The following is a 24,586-nucleotide window of genomic DNA, read 5'->3' as shown; positions in this document are numbered from 1 at the left end:
GCCGGCTCCCAGAGCAGACGCGACGAACTGCAGAGCCAACGTCGTGCTGCTCCAGGACTCCGCCTACCATCTGCACTCAAAATGCGCCCCAGCCAATCCCGGTCGGCCAGCACAACAGCTCTCTATCTCCCCCCAATCAATGCGCTCCTCTAGCGGAGCCTATACCCCTCCTATCCACGGCCCCCCTCCCCACCTCTTGACCCTCAACTGACCCTAGCTACCTTCTACACGCTCCCCCCCCCCCCCCTCCTTAGGGCGCCACCACAGGCCCGGGCCAGCTTTCCGAGTGTGCCTGGGCCCACATTACCCTGTCCCGCCGGACATTAAGTCCGCCGGGCCTCTCAAAAGCGTTAAATAAATAAAATAAATAAGTAGCTGGATAACTTGTCCTATATATTCAGCAGGATAAATGTTCCGCTAAATATACTTGCTTAAAGTTATCCAACTAACCATAACCGGATAACGTTACACACAACCGGATATTCTATTTGAATATCGCCGGTTACGTATAAATTTATTTGGCTATGGTTAGCTGTATAACTTGAGATTTAACCAGATATATTCCAAAACGAATATATCCAATTAAGTTACGCTCAAGAAAAAAATAAAATCGCAATGCGGCTTGTCCCCCTGCCTTCCTTCCACCAGAGTTGCAAAGGCCCTCCGGGGCCACCCTATCCACCCTCCAAAAACAGCCCACTTAAATAAAATAAACATTTAATAGTGCTAGGAGAACCCCTTCCCCCACCCACTGCACCAACTCCCCTTAAATATGTACATTTTTAATTTAGTAACCCTCTGAATCACCAAACCCCCAATGCCCACCCCAACCCTTTTCCTTCTCCCATTCACAGCTGCTCACTACCTTTATTTAAAATTGATGGCCAGGATCGCAGTAGCCTGCTACTGCAGTCCAGGCCCGGTGCTTCTGAGGATGCTTCTGCCATTGCTGGGCAACTACAATGGAGCCATTTAAGGGGAAGTTGATGCAGTGGGTGGGGGATAGGGTACTCTCGGCATTATAAAATTTTTATTTTATTTAAATGGGCCGTTTTTGTGGGGTGGAAAGGATGGCCCCAGAGGGCCTTTGCAACTTAGGTGGGAGGGAGGTTGGGGGACAGGCTGCATTGGGATTTTTTTTTCTTGAGCGTAACTTAACAGGATACATTCTTTTTTTAATATAAGGCTCCATGAGGCTGGATAACTGTAGACCTGCTTCCTTAGTGGAATATACCTGATATTCAGTTAAGTTAGCTGGATAATGGGACCCCTCCCATGGGAATGCCCCCAAAATGTCCCTTTTATATCCGGCTAAATCATAGCTGACTGATTTAGCCAGATAAGAGGCTCAATATGCCTTTTAGTCATTTAGATGGATAACTTGTGATTTATCCATGTAAACTGAATCGTGGGATATTTCAATTAGGCTTCATTATTTTGAATTTATTTCATCCTGGGGTATATAGATCTGTGCTTTGCAACAGTTTTTGTTCATCCTTAGTTATGATGTTTAAATGTTGCTCACTGCATCTTTTCTATGCCTCCATTTTTCTTTTCTGTTCCTCTACAAAAGGAATGTATATATAGATTTATAAAGCTCAAAACTCAAAATTACTGCCCTTTTGTTAAGATGCTATCCCATTGCTAAGTGCTAATACTCAGAATATAGATTTTTTTTTTTTCTTAATGTGCATTTTGAATTTATTTATTTTTATTTTTATTTTTACAATTAAACTTAGATTTTGCATCATATAATTGTCAGTTTCATAGCTTAGCACTGACCATGTATACTCTGGAAGTGAGGAGATGCAGGGGAGATATGATACAGACCTTCAGATACTTGAAAGATTTAAATGATGCACAAACGACAAACCTTTTCCATTGGAAAGAAATCAGTAGAACTAGGATTTATGAAATGAAAGTCCAGGGAAGATGACTTAGAATCAACGTCAGCAAATATTTCTTCACGGAAAGTGTGGTGAATGCCTGGAATGCCCTTCAGGAGGAGGCAGTGAAGACAAAAAACAGTGAAGGAATTCAAAGGGGCAGGGGATAAACACTGTGGATCCCTTAATGTTAGAAGATGGAAATGAAGAAAAGAGTGCATAGGAGTAACTTGCTGGTGCAGCGGTTATTACTCTTTATCAATAAGCCTTCATACTGTTGATGCAACTCCATCATTGCTCTCTGCTTCAACAGCAGGGGTAAAAGAGGAAAAAGGGAATTGGATTCAAACAGCAACCAACAAGGACCCTGACTTTTATGGTCTGGGAAACTAATATCTGGCACAGCAGATACTACCATAAGCTTGCTGGGCAGACTGGTAGGACCATTTGTTACGTTTCTGCTGTCATTTCTATGTTTCTATGTATGTGTGACCATTAATAGGGTGGTGCAGGTATAAACATGCACTAAAAAGCCCAAAATCATGTAAGGTAATGATAAATTGAAAAATATAATCTACTTTTGTGATTTCAAACCCCAGCCACAATCTGGGTGTATGCCCAAGGACTGGAATTATAGGATTATGATCAGAGGTTTTGATAATAGAAACCCAGAAAATCGGGATGTGAATGACCAGGGTTTTTTGGAGGGGGAGGGGGGTTAAGGAAATGTTAGTGACATGCTAATAATAGTCCTATAGAAGTCTTATTTTTTTCTTCAGAGGGACATAAGAATCTTTCACTAAATTCTCATTTCCTGTAATTGCAAATGTTTCATCTCATGTTTGAAATGTAATAAAATTGTGCATAAATGAATGACAAATCTTACTGCTGAAACTCATTTCAGGTGCTTTGCTCTCTGGATCATGGGCGCTGGATCCCTGAGGAACCATATGAACTTTCAGAACACTTCCCTGCATCTTCTGTAAGTCCAGTGGTATTTTATGACTTTAATAAAATGTGACTCGCATCTCCCCCTAAGGTTAATGCCTATGAACTTTATCAATAGAGATTTTTTTTTAACATATGTTGCAAATGGAAGGCCTTTATTGAATAAAGTTCTGATATCTTATAAAAAATATATTTCAAGTGCCTATAGAATCACAGAAGAGGCAATATATTTGCAAGCTTTTCTAAAACATGAAAGATACATTTCACTTGCAATGGTGCCCTGTAATTCAACAATGAATCTTTTTAGACGCCTCGACCGTGTCAGATGTGTACTCGCTGCCTCCTTCCCAAATGATCCGTAACTCCACCTCCCCTCCCATCCCCAACCTTCCCTCTAGTTTTTTTATTGCATGGATATGGCCGCAGTATAAGTCAAATTACAATACAAAATTCAACCATTAATTAACCCTACAATATTATGCAATCCCTATAGGGTGATATGCCCTCGCCCAAATTGCAGTTCATAAAGCTAATTATATATTATGCTAAAGTAGTATTCTGGCATTGTTAGGGACGCAGGTCTGTCGAAGCCTTGCCCCTTCGACAATGTCCTGGTCTGTAGCAAGAGCATGACTCACTTGTTCATGATGCCACAGAGTAATCAGGCCAATCCCAGCCGTCAAAGCTGAAGACTTGACAGGCAACGCGTCTATACTCTCACCCACCCCATGCAACACAGTGGCAGGAGATACCTACTTGGTATTCTCTGCCTGGACAACTTTTAAAATAGCACTTGCCGTGCACCCTTAAGGAATGGTTGACCCCTGCCACAAGCCCATAGTAGAGATACCTCACTTGCATTGGGCACCCCACAACCCAGCTGCGGCCATATCCCAATAACATCAATTCCGCCTAAAGCAATAGTACCTTTACAGCCCAATGCCCTAACATGGTAGAGCCCACCAATTGCTGAAAATGCCTTTAGCTGTATCTACTATTGAGAAGCTTGCTCAATTACTTGTACACCATGATTATTCCGCAAGAATACTGCCTACTACTGCCGAGATAACACGTCCCTGTCTCTATCAAAAGAGGATATTGCAGGTCGGCACCTCAGAAGCATGATTGCCTATATTCAGATAGGTAAGCCATAAATAATGCTGCAAACATATTGCATATTGCTACCTAAGGTAGCACAGCCCTTCTGAAGCCAAAGTATATTCCAAATTGGCACCAACATGTGCAATTCAGGAATGGCAATACACTCCATATATTTTCAATCTCCTGCCAAAACCTCATCAGGTCCAGCAGGATCCCTCTGCACATGAAAGGGCAGTCAGTCTGGTGTGGCGGGTGAGGGAAGACTGCCATGTATGCGAAATTCGTGCTGCTAGCAGGCGGGCAACTGGACCCAAGTTGCCTCCTTCGGCCTGCAAGCATGTAGTCCGGTGCTGTGGGAAATGGCCCACCCAACGCAATGCCCTTTTCAAAGAGGAAGGCAGTGCAAACAACTCAGGAGAGAGCACAGAGGAGTTGGGAGATCGCCAACCAGGATGGACTCCCAGATATAGATGCACAAATAGTGATGTGAGTGGAAGCATCCCCATTGCGGAAGACCCTGTTTCTCAAGGCCAATCGGCTGAAGGCAAGCCCACGGGCCTACTGCCTCAACATGCTGCACCTCTGGATGACTGCTCCCAAATTCACGAAGGCACAGATGGCTAGCACTGATCTGGGGGAACAGACCTCAAATTTAGGGCAGTTCAAGGAAAGAAAGCTGTGAAGGGAAGCAGAGGAACTCTATCCTTACCCTGCAAAAATCTGCCTGAAGAAGAGACTTGTGAGAGGACCATTTCTGGTTTAAATTGTGTTCCCTGGCACTCTCACCAGCTTCTGTACCCGTCCTTGGAAGCAGAGAATCTCCACTGTTGTGGCCTCCCCCCCTTAGCTGGGGTGGGGGTTCAGCTCATTTCTCTTTTTATCTTACTTTTATTCAGTCTTCCTCCCAGTACAGTATGAACAGCTGTGACCTTTAGTACAGTAGAGCATATTAAGTTTTGGAAAAATGCCCATTCATTTAGTTGCCATTTCCAGTTCAACAAACATTTGAAATGAGGATATTACCTTGTGTTCCTAATTGTACCTGAATTGATATGGTAAATATCACAACCTATAATAAACTAGACTGATTCTACAAGGTAAAACAAGAGCCATAATTCATATTCATCCAATCATTTTCAGTTTCCATTTCCTTTTTAGAGGAAGAAGAGATCCATGGTGCAATAACATTGAGATTGATGTTCATATTTTTCTTCTACACACATTGAATTAGAGGCTTCTTTTATCTTGAATTCAAGTTCTGTGCCAGTATTTGTTAGTTGGCTCTGCATTTATCTGATATATTTCCAACAGAGCTGTAAATAAATTTCTTAATTGATGCAGATTTCTTTCCTCTCTGTCCAACTTTGATGGCTCTGCTCACTAAAAAATCTCATCTCTGCAGTTTCTGTAAAAGATTTTAATTGTTACAAATTTTCATCTTAAAATTAAGTGCCAGTTGATATGTTCAAAAAGTGTTATAAGATGAAAGCAAAGCAAACAGCTAAGAATTCATTCTAGTACAGTAGTATATTGCTACAGTTTTTCATGGTGTTAACTGTTTGAGAGGGCAAAATGCTGGTTTAATTGACGATTGAACCTTGCTCTACTAACCACTACATATGTCTATGGTTAAAACTAGCTTTTTTAAGTTCCTTTTACTTCCATAAAATATTTATTTATTAAATCTCATAATGTTTCTTGGCAAGATGAAATTTTGTGCTTCTTTAGAGAGTTTTGAACTAAATATTTTGGGTGTTCTAGAAATCTCCTGAGTCAGGAGCAATATAGATTGAATTTGGTCCATTATCCAACAGAGTAAAGAAGCACGTTTAGATTAGACCAGTTAGCTTGACATTGATGAATCGCAAAATAATGGTATCCTTTAAGAGTTAAAGGTATTTCAATTATGGTCTTTTTAGTTTCGCCCTCTGTTCTTCTATTTCACCTGTCTTCTCCCTGTCTGCCAGTACCCCCTTAAGATACTTCCCCATTTTAGCAAAATCAGTATTTTTGAAATCTAGTATTTTAAGCTCTGTGTGATTCTCTTCTGCCTTGGTCTTATATCAAGCCAAGTTATCTGATGATTACTGGTACTCTGCTTTTTTTTTAGCCAGTACTTCATAGTACTTACTACCAGCACCTTTTTTTACCCTCTTTATATCAGCCTCTGGGAGATGACTGGAGGATTAGGGAGCAGAGTAGCTCTACTTTGATTCAATGTTTTTTTCTCTGCAGAGCACTGACCAATAGAATTGGGGCACCAGCCCAGTATGCCATGACCAGGGATAATAAAGAACAGCACCAGAACCTAGTGATTGCCATATATTAACCATTTTGTACCCTGTAATTTTAATTACTGTTATTAGCATTATTATATATTTTGTCTTTTTCCTCCTTTTAACCACTTTATGTATTACTTTGCCAACACATGTACATATTTTGTCATGACAAAGTTTCCTGAATTTAATTATGAGGAAAGCAGCAGTGGTGCCTCTTTCATCTTCCTTCCCCCACTGGTGCTCTTCCCATGCCATGATGGTGGCTGAAGAGGTACAGTAGGTAAAAACATGCTCTCTATATGATCTACCTGTAGGGGGGAAGATGGGAAGAGGAGGAGGATCATGCAGTGACTGAACCTGGTAGCTCATTGCAGGGAGTGGGGCTACCTTGGGGGGGCAGGGCACTAGACAGTTGCCCTGATTTCCTCTGACCCCAAGGATGGCCTTTCATCTGAGTACCAGCACCTTTTTTTCTAGAGAAAAAAAATCACTGCTGGTGTTCAGAAGAGTGCATTCTCTATTTTCATAAATACAAGATCCAATATCACTCCTTCCCTTCTGGATTCCTTCATCATTTCTAAGGAATGGCGGAATGCTTGGCAGTTAAGGTTCAATGGCAAAAAATGCAGTCTCATGCGCTTGAGGTACAGAAACCTGTATGAGTGTGACATAATAGGGAGGTGCCTCCAGTAAAATTTCCTATGCCATTAAAGTTTAGTTATTGAATTTTTCATACTGTTAAACTGAAGAGCAGTCAAGATTTGGACATGCAAGGCATGAGGCATGTCTCATCTTGCAGCTACGCGTATGGGTAATACTGGACTAGTCCATCCTCGTGTGATTGCCAGTGATGTACAACTTGAAAAAAGAAAAATGTAACCTTCTATCTTGGAGGACATTCCTTGGAGTGAGTATGATTAGGCCTTGTAGCCCGCTGCCAAAATAAGCAAGATTCATGGAAGAAATAAGAATAGGCTGGACAAATACTTGTCTGCTAAGAATACTGATGTAGAGATAAGGGGTAACAACCATAAAATGTCTCCTCCATTTACACACTGCTGTATTGTTGCAACATTATAGCATGCTATTTTTAATAAAGGACCTTCATCTGTGTGGCTGGTATATGCACCTTTTTCAGGTAAATCACCATTTGTATAATCTTTGGTCCTCGTACAGTTTTATTTCAAACATTTTGAACTGCAGTTAAAACTCTGAACATAACAACTTAGCCCCAGTGCACTATTTCTGCATCAGGGAGATGCTGTCTATGAAGAAATATGACATGTTCCCCCTTAAGGCAGAAATATCGAAACGCAGGCTCGTATAGGAGAGTTAATCGTGGGTCTCAGTAAGCTAAGAGCACTGGGGCTAAGTTCTTGCATTCAGAGTTTTAATTGCAATTCAAAAGTTTTGTAAAAAAAAAAACAAACAAAAACTGTATGAGGACCAATATTGTAGACTATTGAGAGTGGATTACCTGAAAACGGTGCATACACCAGCCACACAGATGAAGGCCCTTAATATTAACAATAATATGTTATAATGGTGCAGCAATTAAGGAGTGTAAAAATGTAGGAGAAACCTTGCGGTAATTATTTCAGTACTGTTTAGTGATTTCTCAGTTTATGGTGAGATAAGGGATAATATCCATTCATACAATATGTGAAAAATTAAGGGATATAATAAGCACGTAACATATAGTCTTCTGGATTTTTGGTAATGATATGATTTCTAAACATTATTTATCTCTACAGACATGGAAGCTTATTAAGACCCCATGATAAGCTCTACCAGCATACACATGCTTTCATAGCCCTTTTAATAATCAGAGTTCAGATCATTATATTTTGTAGATTTTAGAGGACTATTTGTTACGAGATAAGGGCTAAATCAACAATGCATAGAGTTGTTTTTTTTTTCTTTTTTGGCAAGGTACGTAGACTTATAGTTCTCATTGCCAGCATACTATGTTACTGCAAATCAATGAAGCCTAGTATAAATCTGATCAAGATGGAATTTTAAATAGAGCTCTGTGACTGATTTTAGATACAAGTATTATTTTCAACCAGGCAGCTTCATTTTATTTCTTTGAACTTCCTATTTAGCCAGAACCTGCTCCATCTAGGATTATAATACCATGAGTCTTTGCATGCAGCTATCCAGGATTTCCCTTATATTTTTATTCCCTTGTATCTCTTGTAATCAAAACAATGCAGTGACAGTCCTTGTTACTGTTGTGCAATCAATATAACTCTTCTAGGAACTATGAATGCAGCCTTTTCAGCTGCCTCTCGCCTACTGAGTGAGAGATCAAAATTTGAGTTTGGGAATCTAACCTAGGTATGTACATGATAGTGGAAAGCACTGCCAGAGCCATTGGGTCATTCTCCCAGGACAAGCAGGATGGTAGTCCTCACATCTGGGTGACTGAGCCCTATCATGGAACACTTTCTGTCAAAGTTTCTAGAAACTTTGATTGGCACGCTGAGCATGCCATAATCCCTGTAGCCACAGGGGTCTCCCTTCAGTCTCTTTTTTTTTCCACGCTGCAGTTTGCCTCGCGGTTAGGAACTCTTTGAGAATTTTCTCACAATTTTTTCCTACGGAATACTTGAAGATTGCTTCTCCAAAAACTTCCCTCATACGGGTCTCCCATCGTGACATCGGTATTTGTCGCTCGGTGAGTCAATTCCACTGTCTTCGATCGGTTCCTGCCACCCCTTTCTTCGGTGTCCACAGGCCATCAATCGTTTTTGGGGCCTCCCTTTTTTTCCATCATGGCAACAGGTTTTAGAAAATGCCCGGAGTGTCCCCGTACCATGTTGATTACCAACCCGCATGATGCCTGTGTGCTGTGCCTCGGCTCATCACACGACGTTCATCAATGCCCAAGTTGTGCCCAAATGACCCCGAAAGATAGGCGGGATCAAGTTAACTCAATTGACATCCACCCAGTCGTCACCGGCAGGAACATCGAAGAAACTTGTCGACAAACCTCGCCGGGCGCACCAGAGCAGCGGTGACCAAACGTCACTGACTCCATCTAGGGCATCCGCATCGTCTTCCTCTGTGCCGGAGAAAGACCGGACCGAGCACAAAGGGAAGCACCGATGCAATTCTACTCCCGGTGCCGGCACAGACACCACATCGGCCTCGATGGCTATCAAGCCGATTGCGAAGAAGACACGGATAGAGAAGCCTCCAACCCCCTCTCCACCCAAGCAACCAAGGCGATCCCCACCGATATCGGTGCCAGGTACTGAGCCCCCACAAATTCCTGTGGAGGTGCCAGTAGCGCCTTGCCTGCCTCCCCCTGTAGCTGCGATATCTACACCAGCTTTCAGGGAGGAACTGGACGGTCTCATCAGCCAGGCAGTGCTCGATGCCCTCCGAGACTTACAGCCATCAATGTTTACACCGCTGCTCAACCAACTGGATACACTTATCGATGCCCTTCTGACACAGCCTAGGCCACTGATGCCAAAGCAGCCCGCAAAGTCTCTGAAAGCCCCAGACCCATTCCTGGGTCATCAGAAGACGAAGGCATGGACTCCAGTCCTCTCCCAACACCGATTCCACCGATGCCGGAACCGATGCCTGGTTCATCGGGGCTCTCTGGACCGAGATGCCCACATTTTCCCTTGACGCCTTCGATGCCGCCGAAATCCACATCTGTGCCACTGCATTTTCCATTGAGGCATTTGAAGGATCCATCGGTGCCGACATGTCCTACAGTACCAACCTTCTTCCCTCCTTCAGGATCTCAGCTAGTGACCCTTTCTAACACATGGGAAGATGTTGACACCAACACATCTACGGAGGACATCTTAACAGAACCATCTCCTCCGGAACAAAGGAGAAAATCTCCCCTAGAAGACCTCTCCTTTGCAAATTTTGTAAAAGAAATGTCAGAGGCAATCCCCTTTGACCTGATTACAGAGGAGGAAACATGCCATAAAGCATTGGAAGTTCTCCAGTTTGTTGAGGCTGCAAAGGAAGTTATGGCTGTCCCTGTCCACGAGGTGCTCGTGGATCTCATCATCTCTGGGAGCATCCTTGTACTGTCCAAGCAGTGAATAGGAGGACAGATGCAACTTATCTGGTCCAGCATATTCCTGGATTCCAAAAGCCACAACTACCCATCAGTCAGTAGTGGTTGAATCCGCACAGAAAAAGGCCAGGCGTCTGCGCCTTCACTCTTCAACACCTCCTGGCAAAGATCAAAAATTCTTGGATATATTGGGTAGCAAGATGTTTCAGGGCTCTCTGCTAGTGTCACGCATAGCTGCATACCAACTTTACATGACACAATATCAAAGGAATCTCTGGAAGCAGATTCAGGGAATAGCTAACACACTTCCCCAACAACAACAAGATAGTCTCAACGCCATACTACAGAAAGTCCTTGAGGCTGGGAAACACGAGGTACGGGCTGCCTACGACTCCTTTGAAACTGCATCTCGCTTGTCAGCAACGGGAATCCGCGCCAGGAGGTGGGCCTGGCTGAAAGCATCTGACTTGAGACCTGAAGTCCAAGACAAACTCGCTGATTTGCCATGTACCGGTGGCAACCTATTCAGGGACAAGATACAGGACGCAGTGGCTCAACTAAAAGACCATAATGAGATCCTGCGTCAATTGTCCACGATTGCTACTGAGGCCCCTTCCTCTGCAAGAAAGCCCACGAGAAGAGACTATAGAAAACCATGTTATCACCCATGCAGATACTACCCACCTACATCTTGCGTGAGGCCAACCAAGCCATCTCAGAGACATCCTCGACAGCCCAAGCCATCCAGGCCTCAGCCAGTCCCACAAACAGGCCAAACCTCTGAATTTTGAAAACTATCCAGAGAACAGCAGCCACTCCACAAACCCAAATCCAAGCTTGCCAGTAGGAGGTTGGATTCACCATTTCATACAAAACTGGCTCGCCATTACCACAGACCAATGGGGTTATATCCATCATAACCCAAGGTTACTATCTCAACGTTCTCAAGATACCCCTGAATTCACCACCCAAACCACTGTGGATACAAAAGGATCACACAACTCTTTTAGAGTCAGAACTGTCCACCCTCCTGAGCGCCAGGGCTGTAGAAGCCGTTCCCCTGACACAGCAGGGCAGAGGGTTCTACTCCCACTATTTCCTAATTCTGAAGAAATCAGGCGGCCCCCCGCCCCATCCTAGATCTCAGAAATCTCAACAAATTTCTACAAAAAGAAAAATTCAGAATGGTGTCTCTAGGCACCATGCTTCCACTTCTACAACACGGAGATTGGCTCTGTTCTGTGGACCTTCAGGATTCTTATGCGCATATTCCCATCTCTCCACACCACCGCAAATACCTGCGTTTCACAGTGGGGCATCAACATTTTTGGTACAGAGTACAGTGATACCTCGGTTCTCGAACGCCTTGACTTTCGACCAAATCGGTATTCGACCAGGAGATTCGAGAAACTTTTGTCTTGGAATCCGAACAAATATTTGGAAATCGAACTTCCGAGATGAGCCGAGTTGAGCCGAATGGCGTTCATTCGGCCCAGCGCGCCTTGCTTGCGTCATCAGTGTGAGTGCAGAGAGAGAGTCACGCTTTGTGGAGAGAGTCACGCTTTACACTGAATTTAACCCTTAGACATGGGTCCAAAGAAAGCCAGAAGTGGTAATGCAGACAAAGGTAAGCGGAAAGCTGTGAGAACAACTATTGAGCTGAAGAAAGAAATCATTGCCAAATATGAACAGGGCACACGTGTTTCGGATCTGTCTGCTGAGTATGGCGTGCCAAAATCAACCATCTCTACTTTCCTTAAGAATAAAGCTGTTATAAAGGCTGCCAATGTTTTATTTCTTGTTGAGACTCATGTTTTTCTACATATTATATACAAATTAGGCCAGTAAATAGGCATTTTCTGGGGCTTGGAACGAATTAATCCAGTTTCCATTATTTCCTATTGGGTTTCATTGCTTCGGTTCTCGAACAATTTGGTTCTCGACCGTCCTCCTGGAACGAATTATGTTCGAGAACCGAGGTATCACTGTACTACCTTTCGGACTAGCTTCCGCACCTCGGGTGTTTACAAAGTGCCTAGGGGTGGCTGCAGCCAACCTACATAGGAACAATATACACGTCTTCCCTTACCTGGATGTTTGGCTAATCAAAAGACAATCCAAACATAGAGCTCTTGACGTGCTCGATCTCACCATAAATCTGCTACACTCCTTGGGATTTCTCACCAATTACCAAAAATCCCACCTGAATCCATCTCACCTTTATCGGAGCGGAATTGGACACCACAGTTGCAATAGCTTTCCTACCCAACGACCGTGCAGACACACTCTCCAGACTAGCTGTAACTCTGCGCACAAAGAAAACAGCCTATCAATTCCTAATGTTACTGGGCCACATGGCTTCCACGGTCCATGTCACTCCTATGGCCAGGCTGGCCATAAGAATAACTCAATGCACTTTGAAATCTCAGTGGCTCCAAGCCACTCAGCCTCTTTCATCCCAAATCCATGTAACCGACCAGCTGCATCTCTCACTTCTCTGGTGGACAAACAAAGCCAACTTGCTGACAGGTCTACCCTTCCAGCAACCAGTTCCACAAATAACCTTAACCATGGACACATCCAACTTGAGTTGGGGAGCTCATGTCAACAACCTTCAAACTCAAGGTACTTGGACACAGCTCGAAGCAACGTTTCAAATCAACTTCCTGGAGCTTCTAGCCATACGTTATGCTCTATATGCATTCAAAGACTACCTTTCATACAAGACTGTTCTCATACAAACAGACAACACAGTTGTAATGTGGTACTTGAACAAACAGGGAGGAACAGGCTCTTATCTCCTCTCCCAGGAAGCTACACAAATCTTGGCCTGGGCCCTTGCACACTCCATACATTTGTGGGCCACTTATCTGGCAGGCATACAAAACGTAGTAGCAGATCGCCTCAGTCAACAGTTCCATCCACATGAGTGGTCTCTGGATCCTGTGGTAACAACCAGAATCTTCCAATGCTGGGGTCAACCAACAATAGACCTCTTTGCATCCAAACTGAATCACAAAGTGGACAGATTCTGCTCCCTGCACAGGCAACAGAACACATTAGCCATGGTACCCTTCGCTTGCCCCTGGAACACAGGTCTCCTAAATGTGTATCCCCCGATACCGCTGACAGCCAAACCTCTCGTGAAACTGCAACAGGACAAAGGGTCAATGATATAGCCCCGTATTGGCCTCGAGAAGTATGGTTTTCCATGCTTCTCGACCTCTCGATCAAAGAACCCATTCGCCTGGGCACATTCGCCTGGACACTTTCATAACTCAGAACCAAGGCATGTTATGCCATCCGAACCTTCAAACCCTATCCCTCACAGCCTGGATGTTGAAAGCTTGATCCTAAAAACCGCTCAACCTTTCAACTGATGTCTCTCAAGTGCTTGTAGCCTCACGAAAGCCTTCCACACGAAAATCCTATCATTCTAAGTGGAACAGATTTACCATATGGTGCACGCAAAAAGGTATCAACCCCTTTTCCTGCCCCACTCCATCTCTATTAGACTATCTCTGGCACCTTTCAGACTCTGGTCCCCAGACTTCTTCGGTGAGGGTACACCTGAGTGCCATCTCAGCGTACCACAAGGGTGTAGGGGATGCTCAGATAACTGTGCAACCCCTTGTGAGTTGGTTTATGAGAGGACTTCTGCAATTAAAGCCCCCTCTACAGCCACCAGTCACTGAATGGGACCTAAATGTAGTACTTACAAGGCTCATGCTCTCCCTGTTTTAGCCTTTGCACTCCTGCGATGTTAAATATCTTACATGGAATGTTCTCTTCCTAGTAGCCATTACATCCGCTCGAAGGGTTAGTGAGTTATAAGCAATTGCCACATACTCACCCTATACCAGGTTCCTACATAAGAACATAAGAAAATGCCATACTGGGTCAGACCAAGGGTCCATCAAGCCCAGCATCCTGTTTCCAACAGTGGCCAATCCAGGCCATAAGAACCTGGCAAGTGCCCCAAAACTAAGTCTATTCCATGTTACCATTGCTAATGGCAGTGGCTATTCTCTAAGTGAACTTAATAACAGGTAATGGACTTCTCCTCCAAGAACTTATCCAATCCTTTTTTTAAACACAGTTATACTAACTGCACTAACCACATCCTCTGGCAACAAATTCCAGAGTTTAATTGTGCGTTGAGTAAAAAAGAACTTTCTCCGATTAGTTTTAAATGTGCCCCATGCTAACTTCATGGAGTGGACCGAGTGGTCCTCTGTACTCACCCAAAATTCCTTCCCAAGGTGGTTACTGACTTCCACTTGAATCAGTCTATAGTCTTGCCCACATTTTTCCCAAGGCCTCACTCTCATCAAGGCGAGAGAGTTTTAAACACCTTGGACTGTAAGCATGCACTTACATTTTACCTAGCCCGCACTGCAGTCCATAGGAAATCTACCCAACTCTTTGTTTCTTTCGATAAAAACAAACTAGGAGCTGCAGTGGGCAAACAAACTCTCTCCAATTGGCTAGCAGACTGTATTGAATTCTGCTATGACAAAGCAGGCCTTCCTCTCCAGGGACGAGTGAAGGCGCACTCAGTGAGAGCCATGGCAACCTCAGTAGCACACTATCGTTCAGTACCGATTGCTGAGATCTGTAAAGCTGCAACATGGAGCTCTCTTCACACATTTGCAGCACATTACTGCCTGGACAAGGAAGGACATCAAGACTCTGCCTTTGGCCAATTCGTCTTGAAGAACTTATTTCCAGTATAATCCCAACTCCTTCCACATCCATCTGCTGTGGTTTTCAGGCTGCCTCATTTCTCCCAACAGTACACCAGTTGTTGTGCCTGTTGCACAAGTTGTATGCTGTTGGTCCAAATTAAATATGTCAGCCAGTAGCTTGCTAATTACCCACATGTGAGGACTACCATCCGGCTTGTCCTGGGAGAAAGCAGAGTTGCTTACCTGTAACAGGTGTTCTCCCAGGAAACCCACCCGCCACCCCGCGGAGTTGGGTCCAAAATCGTTTTATTTTATTTTTTCGCTCGCACCTTTTCCTACTAACGAGACTGAAGAGAGACCCCTGTGGCTACAGGGATTAATGCATGCTGGGCATGCTCAGTGTGCCAGTCAAAGTTTCTAGAAACTTTGACAGAAAGTGTTCCATGATAGGGCTCCATCTATTACATCACCCACATGTCATCCTGCTATCCAGGGAAAACACCTGTTCCTGGTAAGCAACTCTGCTTTCCTGCATAATGTCATACTTTCATGTTCCTTAAAAGTACAACTGTTTTACATCAGAAAGAGTTTCACTTTAAAATAATTTTTCTTGAAACTTCGTTTGTGCTTTATATTAGTGACCTCCAAAGCTTGATCTATAAGAACATAAGATTTGCCATACTGGGTCAGACCAAAGGTCCCATCAAGCTTTGTATTCAGTTTCCAGCAGTGGCTAATCCAGGTCCCAAGAATCTGGCAGGATCCCAAAAGGTAAATAGATTCCATGCTGCTTATTCCAGGGATAGTAGTGGATTTTCCCAAGTTCATCTTAATGCTTTATAGACTTTTCTCCAGGAACTTTCTAAACCCAGCTACACTAAAAGCTTTCACCACATCTTCTGTCAATGAATTCATGGGCTTAATTATGCATTGAGTAAAAAAAATATTTTCTCCTATTTGTTTTAAATATAATAGTAACTTCATTGAATGTCCCTTAGTCTTTGTACTTTTTGAAATAGTAAACGATTTGCATTACATATTCCATTCCATTTTGCTCATCATATCTCCCATCAGCCGTCTCTTCTTCATTCTGAAGAACCCTAACCTCTTTAGCCTTTTCTCATGGGGGAATTGTTCCATCCCTTTTATCATTTTGGTCACCCTTCTCTGTTCCTTCTCTAATTTTGATTTTCCTAGCGTGTAGCAGATGGACTCAGGACCAATGGGTATAGTGTGCTCCTGATAGCAGTTGGAGACTGAGTCAGATTTCAATCTGACATCAGTACTACATATACGCACGAGGCTCTGTTCCTCAGTTTCTTCCGTCTCCATAGCAGTTCGGGACTTCACACACGCTTGCACAGCGTTAGAAAACCAAACTCCAAATTTAAAGAAGAAAGAAAGAAATCTTACCTACAGACGAGCCCCGCTCTCCTGCGGTGATACCTAAGGGTCCCTCCCCCAGTCGAGAATTCCTGTGGTGATTTCCGAGATCCCTCAGATGTAGCCTCTGTCCCGGCGTGGATTTAGCCCCCTGAAAAGGGAGCAGCTGAGAGGCAGCAGGTGCAGACCGAGCATGGTGGTGAAGGTATTCCCCTCTCCCCCCGCAGCCGGAGACCGCCTGGCAAGAAACCGGGAAGCGCCGAGACAAGGTAAGGTAGAAAACTTTCTCAAAGTCTCTGATCTCCAAGGCTTGGATAGCCGCACAGCTCGTCCATCCGGCGGCTGTCTAATCAAGTTGAGCAACCCAGGCCGGGCTAGACCCCGATCCAGCGCGAGGGTCCTCCCACGTGGAGACCCTCCGGGGGGGGGCCGCCATCTTGATCGCATGGTCGCCGGTGCCATTTTCCACTCCTTCGTCACCCGCTTCGCCCGCATCCTGAGCAGTGCGGTCAGCAGCGAGCTGGGCGCATAAAGATACTTGGCCGCATAAAATACTGAGGCGCATAGCAGCGTGCGCATTTGTGCCTTGCACACAGCGATGCACATAACAGGGCCGTGCGCACAAACAGACCCATGCGCACAACCGCTCGCACACCCTCGGGCTCTACGTGCACGACGTGGGCGCACCCAGAACACACAACAAGCCCCCCGGCAAGCGCATCCGAGAAGGATTCACGTGCAAATCATGGCACATCTGGCCAAAACATCTGAGAGACAGGCCCTCTGACCAGCCTTCCGCCTGAGAGCGGCGCAGCCAGAAGTCGTCACCACCTTGTGTCTGTAGTACGAAGAAGCTCTGGGGGAACCGAGACAATACAGTCCCAGGTAACTTCTTCTGGATGGGATTCTTCGCAGAGCTGCAATCCTTCATCCACGCACAGTCAGGACCACCGGTGACAAAGATACAACTCTCACCAGTGGACCAGGAAGTCTCAGAACCCCTGGAAGATGGGGAAATCCCTCCTGGAACAGAACCGTATCGATCCATGATGCGTTCCCCCCCCCCTAAGACGAGCTGCCAAATCTCGTGGCCACGAGCCTGAAGGCATAGGCCACCCCAGATACTAGCACCACAGCAGAGTCCAAGATCGTATCTGGTCGGGCTCCGTCTGACCTCATGCCATTCCCCAACACTACAGATCGTTCAACAAATGATCAACCTGGAATGGAACGCTCCAGAGGCCAGCTTCAAGGGAGGTCGGGCCCTAGAAGCCCTCTAACCCTTGGACCCCTTGACTAAGGAACTTCTGAGGTTTCCCAATATCGACGCCCTGGTCTGTGCCACCACAAAGCGCACCACCAGACCAGTCAGGGAGGAGCGGCACTCAAAGATGCCCATGACAGTCTGCAGGAATCCACCCTCAAACAGTCCTTTGTGATTGCTATGCCCTTACAGATCGCTGTGCCGTGGTGACAAGCGCCTGCCTGACTATGTCCAGGGACATAACTACGCCAATCTAAGCATTAGATCTGGCAATCTTATTTCTTACGAATTCGTCTTCAGACCTGGTACACATCACAGCCAGGGGCATCTCATCCGTAGTGGCAGCCAGAAGACAACCCTGACGTCGAAGTTGGTCAGCCGACCCGACCTCCAAGACAAAGCTCACAAGAATGCCCACTAGAGGAACTCTCCTGTTCGGAAGCGAACTGGATAAGTTAGCCGACAAGGGAGGGCGAGTCCCCAGTACCCTGGCTACCGGAGGACAGAAACAAGAAGAACCTGCTCCCCTCTCCCCGGGCACCCAAGGGCAGAGGATCTCAGTGTTTTAGATCATACAAAAACACACACCACGTACCTCGCCCCTCCAGCAGGGGACAGTCCTTTCGGAACAGACACAACAAAAGAGGAGCCTGCTCGGGCCCAGGCCCCAGCCGCAACACTCAATGAGAATCAACAGACCCATCGATGGGAAGAACCCGTGTGGGCCCGACCTATTCTACCAATGATGGGTCGAAATAACATCGGACAACTGGGTCCTAACCATCATCTGAGAGGGATACTACTTGGACCTTCACAGCATCCCTCCGGACAAGTTGTGAATTCTCCATGCCACTCCTCCTCCAAAAGGAAGACAGTGGAAACTACACTGACAAAGCTTCTCGCCTTAAAGGCATTAGCACCAGTGCCCATGCACCAACAAAATTCTGGGCACCACTCCATATACTTCATCGTCCCCAAGAAAGAGGGAACATTCCAGCCCATCCTAGACCTCAAGACCTTCAATCACTGAAGGTACCCTGTTGTCGCATGGAAACCCTGCGTTCGGTCATAAAGGCAGTACAACCGGGAGAATTTTCAACCTCCCTGGGTCTGTCGGAAGCCTATCACCACATACCAATCCATCACAATCATCAGCGTTTCCTAAACCTCACAGTATTGGGCCATCCTACCAGTTCCAGGCCCTACCGTTCGGGCCAGCTACGGCTCCCCAAACGTTTACCAAGATCATGGTGGTTGTAGTGGCGACACTGAGGAAAGAAGGAATCCTCGTGCACCCATACCTGGACGATTGGCTGATTAGAGTGAAATCGCCAGAGGAAAGCTATCAAGCAACCACCAGTGTCATGAACCTTCTGCAGAGCCTCGGGTGGATCATCAACACATCCAAGAGCTGGCTGCAGCCCTCCCAACTCTAGAATACCTGGGAGTCCAGTTCGACACAACGGAACAAGGTTACCCTTCCTCCTACAAGGAGAAGAAAATGGATGGAACTACTACGAGCATCTCTGATCTCCGCTCTCCCCACGGCATGGGACTACCCCCAAGTCCTCGGACTCATGGCTTCAACCATAGTAGGCGTCCCGTGGGCAAGGGCTCACAGGCAACCCCTACAGCATTCCCTGTTCTCACGGTGGAACCCGATATCTCAGAACTACTCCGCCCCCCTCCAACTACCGGCAGAAGTTCGGTAGCAGCTACAGTGGTGGCTGCAAAAAAACCACTTGAGCAAGGAAATAAGCCTATCCCCACCTGACTGGATCTGGCACACCACGGATGCGAACCTGCGACGGTGGAGAGCCCATTGCCAGGAACTAACGGCCCAAGGGCAATGGGTCAAAGAATAGTCTGCATGGAACATAAACCGACTGGAAGCACAAGCAGTCAGACCAGCCTGCCTACAATTCAGTCACAGACTCTGGGGAACATCAGAATCATGTCTGACAACGCCACAACAGTGGCCTACATCAACTGCCAGGGGAAACCAGAAGCCAGCAGGTGTCTCTGGAATTACAACCCCTAATGAAGTGGGTGGAAACAAACCTACAAGGGATATCAGCCACCCACATCACGGGAAGAGACAAAGTCACTACGGACTACCTTGGCAGAGAGAGTCTGGACCCAGGGGAATGGACACTGTCCACCGCAGCCCCCAGCTGATAGTGAACCACTGGGGGACCCCAGCCATGGATCACCTGGCAACCGGGGTCTTCACCTGAGCCCCCAAGCTCTACAGCCACAGACGGGAATCGCTATCCCAGGGAATCATGTCTTCGTCCACACATGACCACAGGAGGTCCTGCTGTATGCCTTCCCTCCATGGCCACTACTGGGCGGAATCCGCAAGATAGAACACCACAGAGGGATAGTACTTCTAGTGGCCCCAGACTGGCCAAGAAGACCGTGGTACATGGATATACGAAGATATGCGGGGGAACCCTCTGCGTCTACCTCCACCAGGGATCTACTCCAACAAGGACCGATCCTCCACGAAGATCCAACGAGATTATCGCTTAAGACCTAGCCCTTGAGAGGTCTCGCCTGAAGAAGAGCGGATACTCAGGGCCAGTAATTGACACCCTGCGCCGGGCGCGCAAGTTTTCCACATCCTTAACCTATATACGAATATGGAGAATATTCGAAGCTTGTTGCGAAGACCGCGACATCCGGCTGTGGACAGTCAAAATTCCCATGAGCCTGAAATTCCTACAGGACGACGTGAAGAAAGGGTTGTCACTCAACTCTATCAAAGTCCAACTGGCTACGCTGGCCTGTCTCAGAACCAAAGTGGATGGCATCGGTCTAGCCGCCCATCCAGACGTCTCACGCTTCCTGAGAGGGGTCAAACATCCGACCACCTCTAAAGTGGCCGATACCCCTATGGAACTTCAAACGGGTACCAGACTTCCTTGCAGGAGCGTCCTTCGGACCCACGCGCAGTCTGACCCTACGGCTCCTGACCTTGAAGACGGCATTCCTAGTAGCATTCTGCTCAGCTCGCCGAATCTCCAAACTTCAAGCGTTATCATGCCAGGAACCGTTCTCCATTTCACACCGGGATCCGTACAGCTACGCGCTGTACCCTCCTTCCTTCCAAAGATGGTTTCTCCCTTCCATCTTAACCAGTCTATCGCACTACCATCCCAGACGAGAACAAGGGCTCGTAAGACTCACGCCAGCTTCACCATATTAACATTGGTAGACTCCTAGTCCTATATCTGGAAAGATCGGAATCCGTACGAAAGACGGACCATCTGTTCGTTCTTCACAGCATGATGAAACAAGGGGAAGCGGCCTAGCGGGCAACATAGCCCACTGGATCAAAGAAGTAATCAAGGCAGACTACTTAAAGGCAGGCAAGCCTCCACCGCTGCAAGTCAAGGTCCATTCCGCAAGGGCCCAGGCAGTGCCCTGGGCAGAAACCAAGATGCTGTCACCCGTCAAGATCTGTTGGACGGTAACGTGGTCCTCAATCCATACCTTCTTGAGGTTCTACCGCCTGAATGTCCAAGCCAAAGAGGACACAGCATTCACAAGGGCAGTCCTAAATGGATCACGGGCAGCCTCCCACCCATCTCGGGAGTAGCTTTTGTACATCCCATTGGTCCTGAATCCATCTGCTACACGCTAGGAAATGGAGAAATTACTTACCTGATAATTTCGTTTTCCTTAGTGTAGACAGATGGACTCGGCATCCCACCCATGGCTGCCCGGTAAATACGGGAACCTCGGAGGACATTCCCCGAGAGCAGGATAAGCGCGGGTAAGCCAGCTCTTACCCCCAGTAAGACGCCCACAACGACCGAGTGCCAGCATTTCTCGGTTGAATGCTCTGGCAACCTCCAGCTAGAAATCATATCAACCAATCCAAGTTAAACAAGTTAATCAAGTTAGCCAATCTCACATTTATTTATTTTATTTAACACTTTTCTATACCGACCTTCATGGTAGAGACCATATCAGATCGGTTTACATCGAATTGGGGAACTGAACCAAGAACAGTAACCAAAAACAATAGGTTGAGCATGAAAAAACAAAGTTACATTTAACAGGGAAATTAAACTTGGAAGCATAGGCTGCTGGAAGGAAGGAAAGGCTTGAGATAACGGAGGAATTATTAGTATAAACAAAGCAGAGTCAGGGGGCTCTTATTCTGGACATGGGTAATATGGAGATCCATTGCTCCTGAAGGAAGTTCTGTCGACTATTGTGTGTCATGGGTATCTGAGAAGGCTTGGCGGAAAAGCCAGGTCTTAAGTTTTTTCTTAAATGTTAGTAGGCAGGGTTCCATTCTGAGGTCAGCTGGGATGTTGTTCCAGATAGTTGGGCCTGCTGTTGAGAAGGATCGGTCTTTAGTTGAGGTGAGGCGTGTGGCTTTTGTAGGTGGGGTCTGTAGGGTTCCTTTATATACTTCTCTAGTCGGTCTGTTGGTGAGGTGGAGATTGAGGGGGAATTCGAGGTCCAGATGCAAGTGATTGTAGATGGCTTTGTGGATTAAAGTGAGTGATTTGTGGAGGATTCTGTACTTCACTGGGAGCCAGTGTAGGTTACGTAGGATGGGGGATATGTGTTCTCCCCGGTTGGTGTTAGTCAGGATTCTTGCTGCAGCGTTCTGTATCAGCTGTAGCGGCTTAGTGGTAGAGCTGGGGAGTCCCAGGAGGAGTGCGCTGCAGTAATCGATTTTAGCAAATATCAAGGCTTGCAGAACTGTTCTGAAATCGTGGAAAAAAAGTAGGGGTTTGAGTCTTTTTAGGGCTTGAAGCCTGTAGAAACAATCTTTGGTTGTGGTGTTGATCATTTTCTTGTGGTTTAAGTGGTTGTCTAGTAATACCCCGAGATCTCGTACGTGGGTATGCATGAGCTGGGTGTTAAGGTTGGTCTGTGGGAGAGGGTTGTCTTGGTTAGAGGAGATGAGGAGGAGTTCGGTCTTGGATGCGTTAAGGACCAGATTAAGGCTGTTAAGAAGGTTGGTGATCCGATTTAGGCAGTTGTTCCAGTGCGAGAGTGCTTTTGCGATGGATTCTGTTATCGGAATCAAGATCTGCATGTCATCTGCATACAGATAATGAATAAGGTTAAGGTCTGTTAGAAGCTGACAGAGTGGGAGGAGGTATATATTGAAGAGAGTGGGTGATAATGATGATCCTTGGGGTACTCCGAGTGAGGACCTTGTCGAAGGAGATTCTTTATTATTTATTTTAACTTTGAAACTTCTATTACTAAGGAAAGACGTGAACCAACTGAGGGCTGAACCTGATATACCTATTTCTGCTAGGAGAGTCAGAAGGATGTTGACGGTTGACGGTGTTGAAGGCTGCCGAGATGTCCAAAAGAACTAGAAGGAAGGAGTGGCCCTTGTCTAATCCCAGAATGATATGGTCTGTTAAGGAGATGAGGAGTGTTTCTGTGTTGCGAGATTTGCGGAATCCGTATTGGGAAGGGAAAAGGATGTTGTGATCCTCTAGATATTCTGACAGCTGAGTGTTAACCAGTTTCTCTGTAAGTTTGGCTAAGAATGGTAGATTTGAGATGGGGCGGAAGTTAGCAGGTTCTTTGGGGTCTATGTTGTGCTTCTTGAGGAGGGGTTTAAGAGAAGCGGATTTTAAGCTATCTGGGTATCTCCCTTGTGCTAATGAGCAGTTTATAATATTAGCTAGAGGTCCTGCGATCATGTTTGGAATCAGTAGCAGGAGTTTGGATGGTATATTGTCCGTTGGATAGCTAGATGGTTTCTGTCTCTTAAGGAGGGATTCAATCTCCCCGGTAGATGTCAGATCGAAGTTGTCGAGCTTGATTCCAGTGTGGGTGTGAGTAGTGGAGAATGTAGAGCATGTGGTGGTGTTGGTAGGTAGGAGAGCCCCAGGGTATTTGTAATCTTCTGTTGAAAGAAAGTAGCAAGTTCATTGGCCTTGGATTGTGCTTGTTCATCAGGTATCGTTGGTGGGGATGACTTAGTGATTTGTGACACGTAAGAGAAAAGTGCCTTGGCGTCATATTGGAGGTTGTGGATTTTACTTGCATAGTATTCTCTTTTTGACTTTAGGATTGCGGTCCTATAATGGTGTAGGGTTCCTTTGTAAGATGAGAGTGTAACGGAGTTGGGGGCTTTGCGCCATCTATTTTCTTTGTGGCGAAGGATTTGTTTCATCCGTATTAGCTCTGTGGAGTACCATGGTTGATTTCCTTTCTTTTCAAGGTTTATTGTTTTGGAGACTGCAGGGCATAGTTTGTTAGCCACTGCTTCCGTGATGTTGTGCCATGAAAGAACTGCAGAGTCTGTGTTGGATAAGTCCAGGTTAGAGAGTTCTTTCGTAAGATGGTCGCTGAGAGTCTCGGATGCACATGATTTCCTGTAGTGAATGGTGGACTGAAGCTGCGGGCTGTAAGTTTGTTGTTTAGCAGTGATCTTGGTGGTTATCAGAAAGTGATCTGACCAGGGGACTGGGGTGCAGGTGGGTGTCGATGAGCAACTGAATTTTGAGTTGATGAAGATGAGATCTAGCGTGTGTCCTCCTTTGTGAGTCGGGTTGTTGACGATCTGCGTGAATCACATTGCGCTGAGAGAGTTGAGGAAGGTTTCGCAGTTGGGGGAGAGGGGTGAGGCGTCGGTGTGTAAGTTAAAGTCTCCCATGATCATGGTAGGGAGGTCAAAGTCGATGTGCTTCACTATGGATTCGATGAGGGGAGATGCGTCCGCTTCAAGTAATCCCGGCGGAGCATAGACTAGTAGTAGTTGCAGATGTTGTGATTTGACTAAGCCCAGTTCCAGTTTGGACTCGGACTTGATTGTATGTGGAGTAAGTTTGAGTTCTTTTTTGGTTGCTAGTAGTAAGCCTCCCCCTCGTTTTTTGTGTCTGTGGGTTGATAGTATTTCATACTTGTGTATAGGTAATTGGTTGATGAGCGCGATGTCGGAGTTTTTTAGCCATGTTTCTGTGATGGCACAGATATCGGGTTCTGAGTCCAGT

At 45.9% G+C, this 24,586-nt stretch overlaps 1 protein-coding gene across 11 annotated transcripts in view; it reads left to right on the top strand.

Moving 5' to 3' along the window:
• The window catches only part of MCPH1 (microcephalin 1), a 714,835-nt gene that overhangs the window by 318,606 nt on the left and 371,643 nt on the right, over nucleotides 1-24,586 (top strand). For 10 of the 11 annotated variants that reach the window (XR_003855670.1, XR_003855672.1, XR_003855671.1 and 7 more), the window contains one exon: nucleotides 2,791-2,868. Coding sequence is in view for 8 of the 11 variants with exons in the window: in XM_029595742.1 (XP_029451602.1) it covers nucleotides 2,791-2,868 (78 nt within the window). In the remaining 3 variants the exon portion in view is untranslated. Of the gene's footprint in view, nucleotides 1-2,790; nucleotides 2,869-6,170; nucleotides 6,335-24,586 lie in introns of those variants that run through there. The other variant, XM_029595747.1, reaches the window with a different exon arrangement.

The sequence above is a fragment of the Rhinatrema bivittatum genome, chromosome 3 (genome assembly GCF_901001135.1).
Source record: "Rhinatrema bivittatum chromosome 3, aRhiBiv1.1, whole genome shotgun sequence".
NCBI classification, from domain to species: Eukaryota; Metazoa; Chordata; class Amphibia; order Gymnophiona; family Rhinatrematidae; genus Rhinatrema; species Rhinatrema bivittatum.
This window is presented reverse-complemented; position numbering and strand designations above follow the sequence as displayed.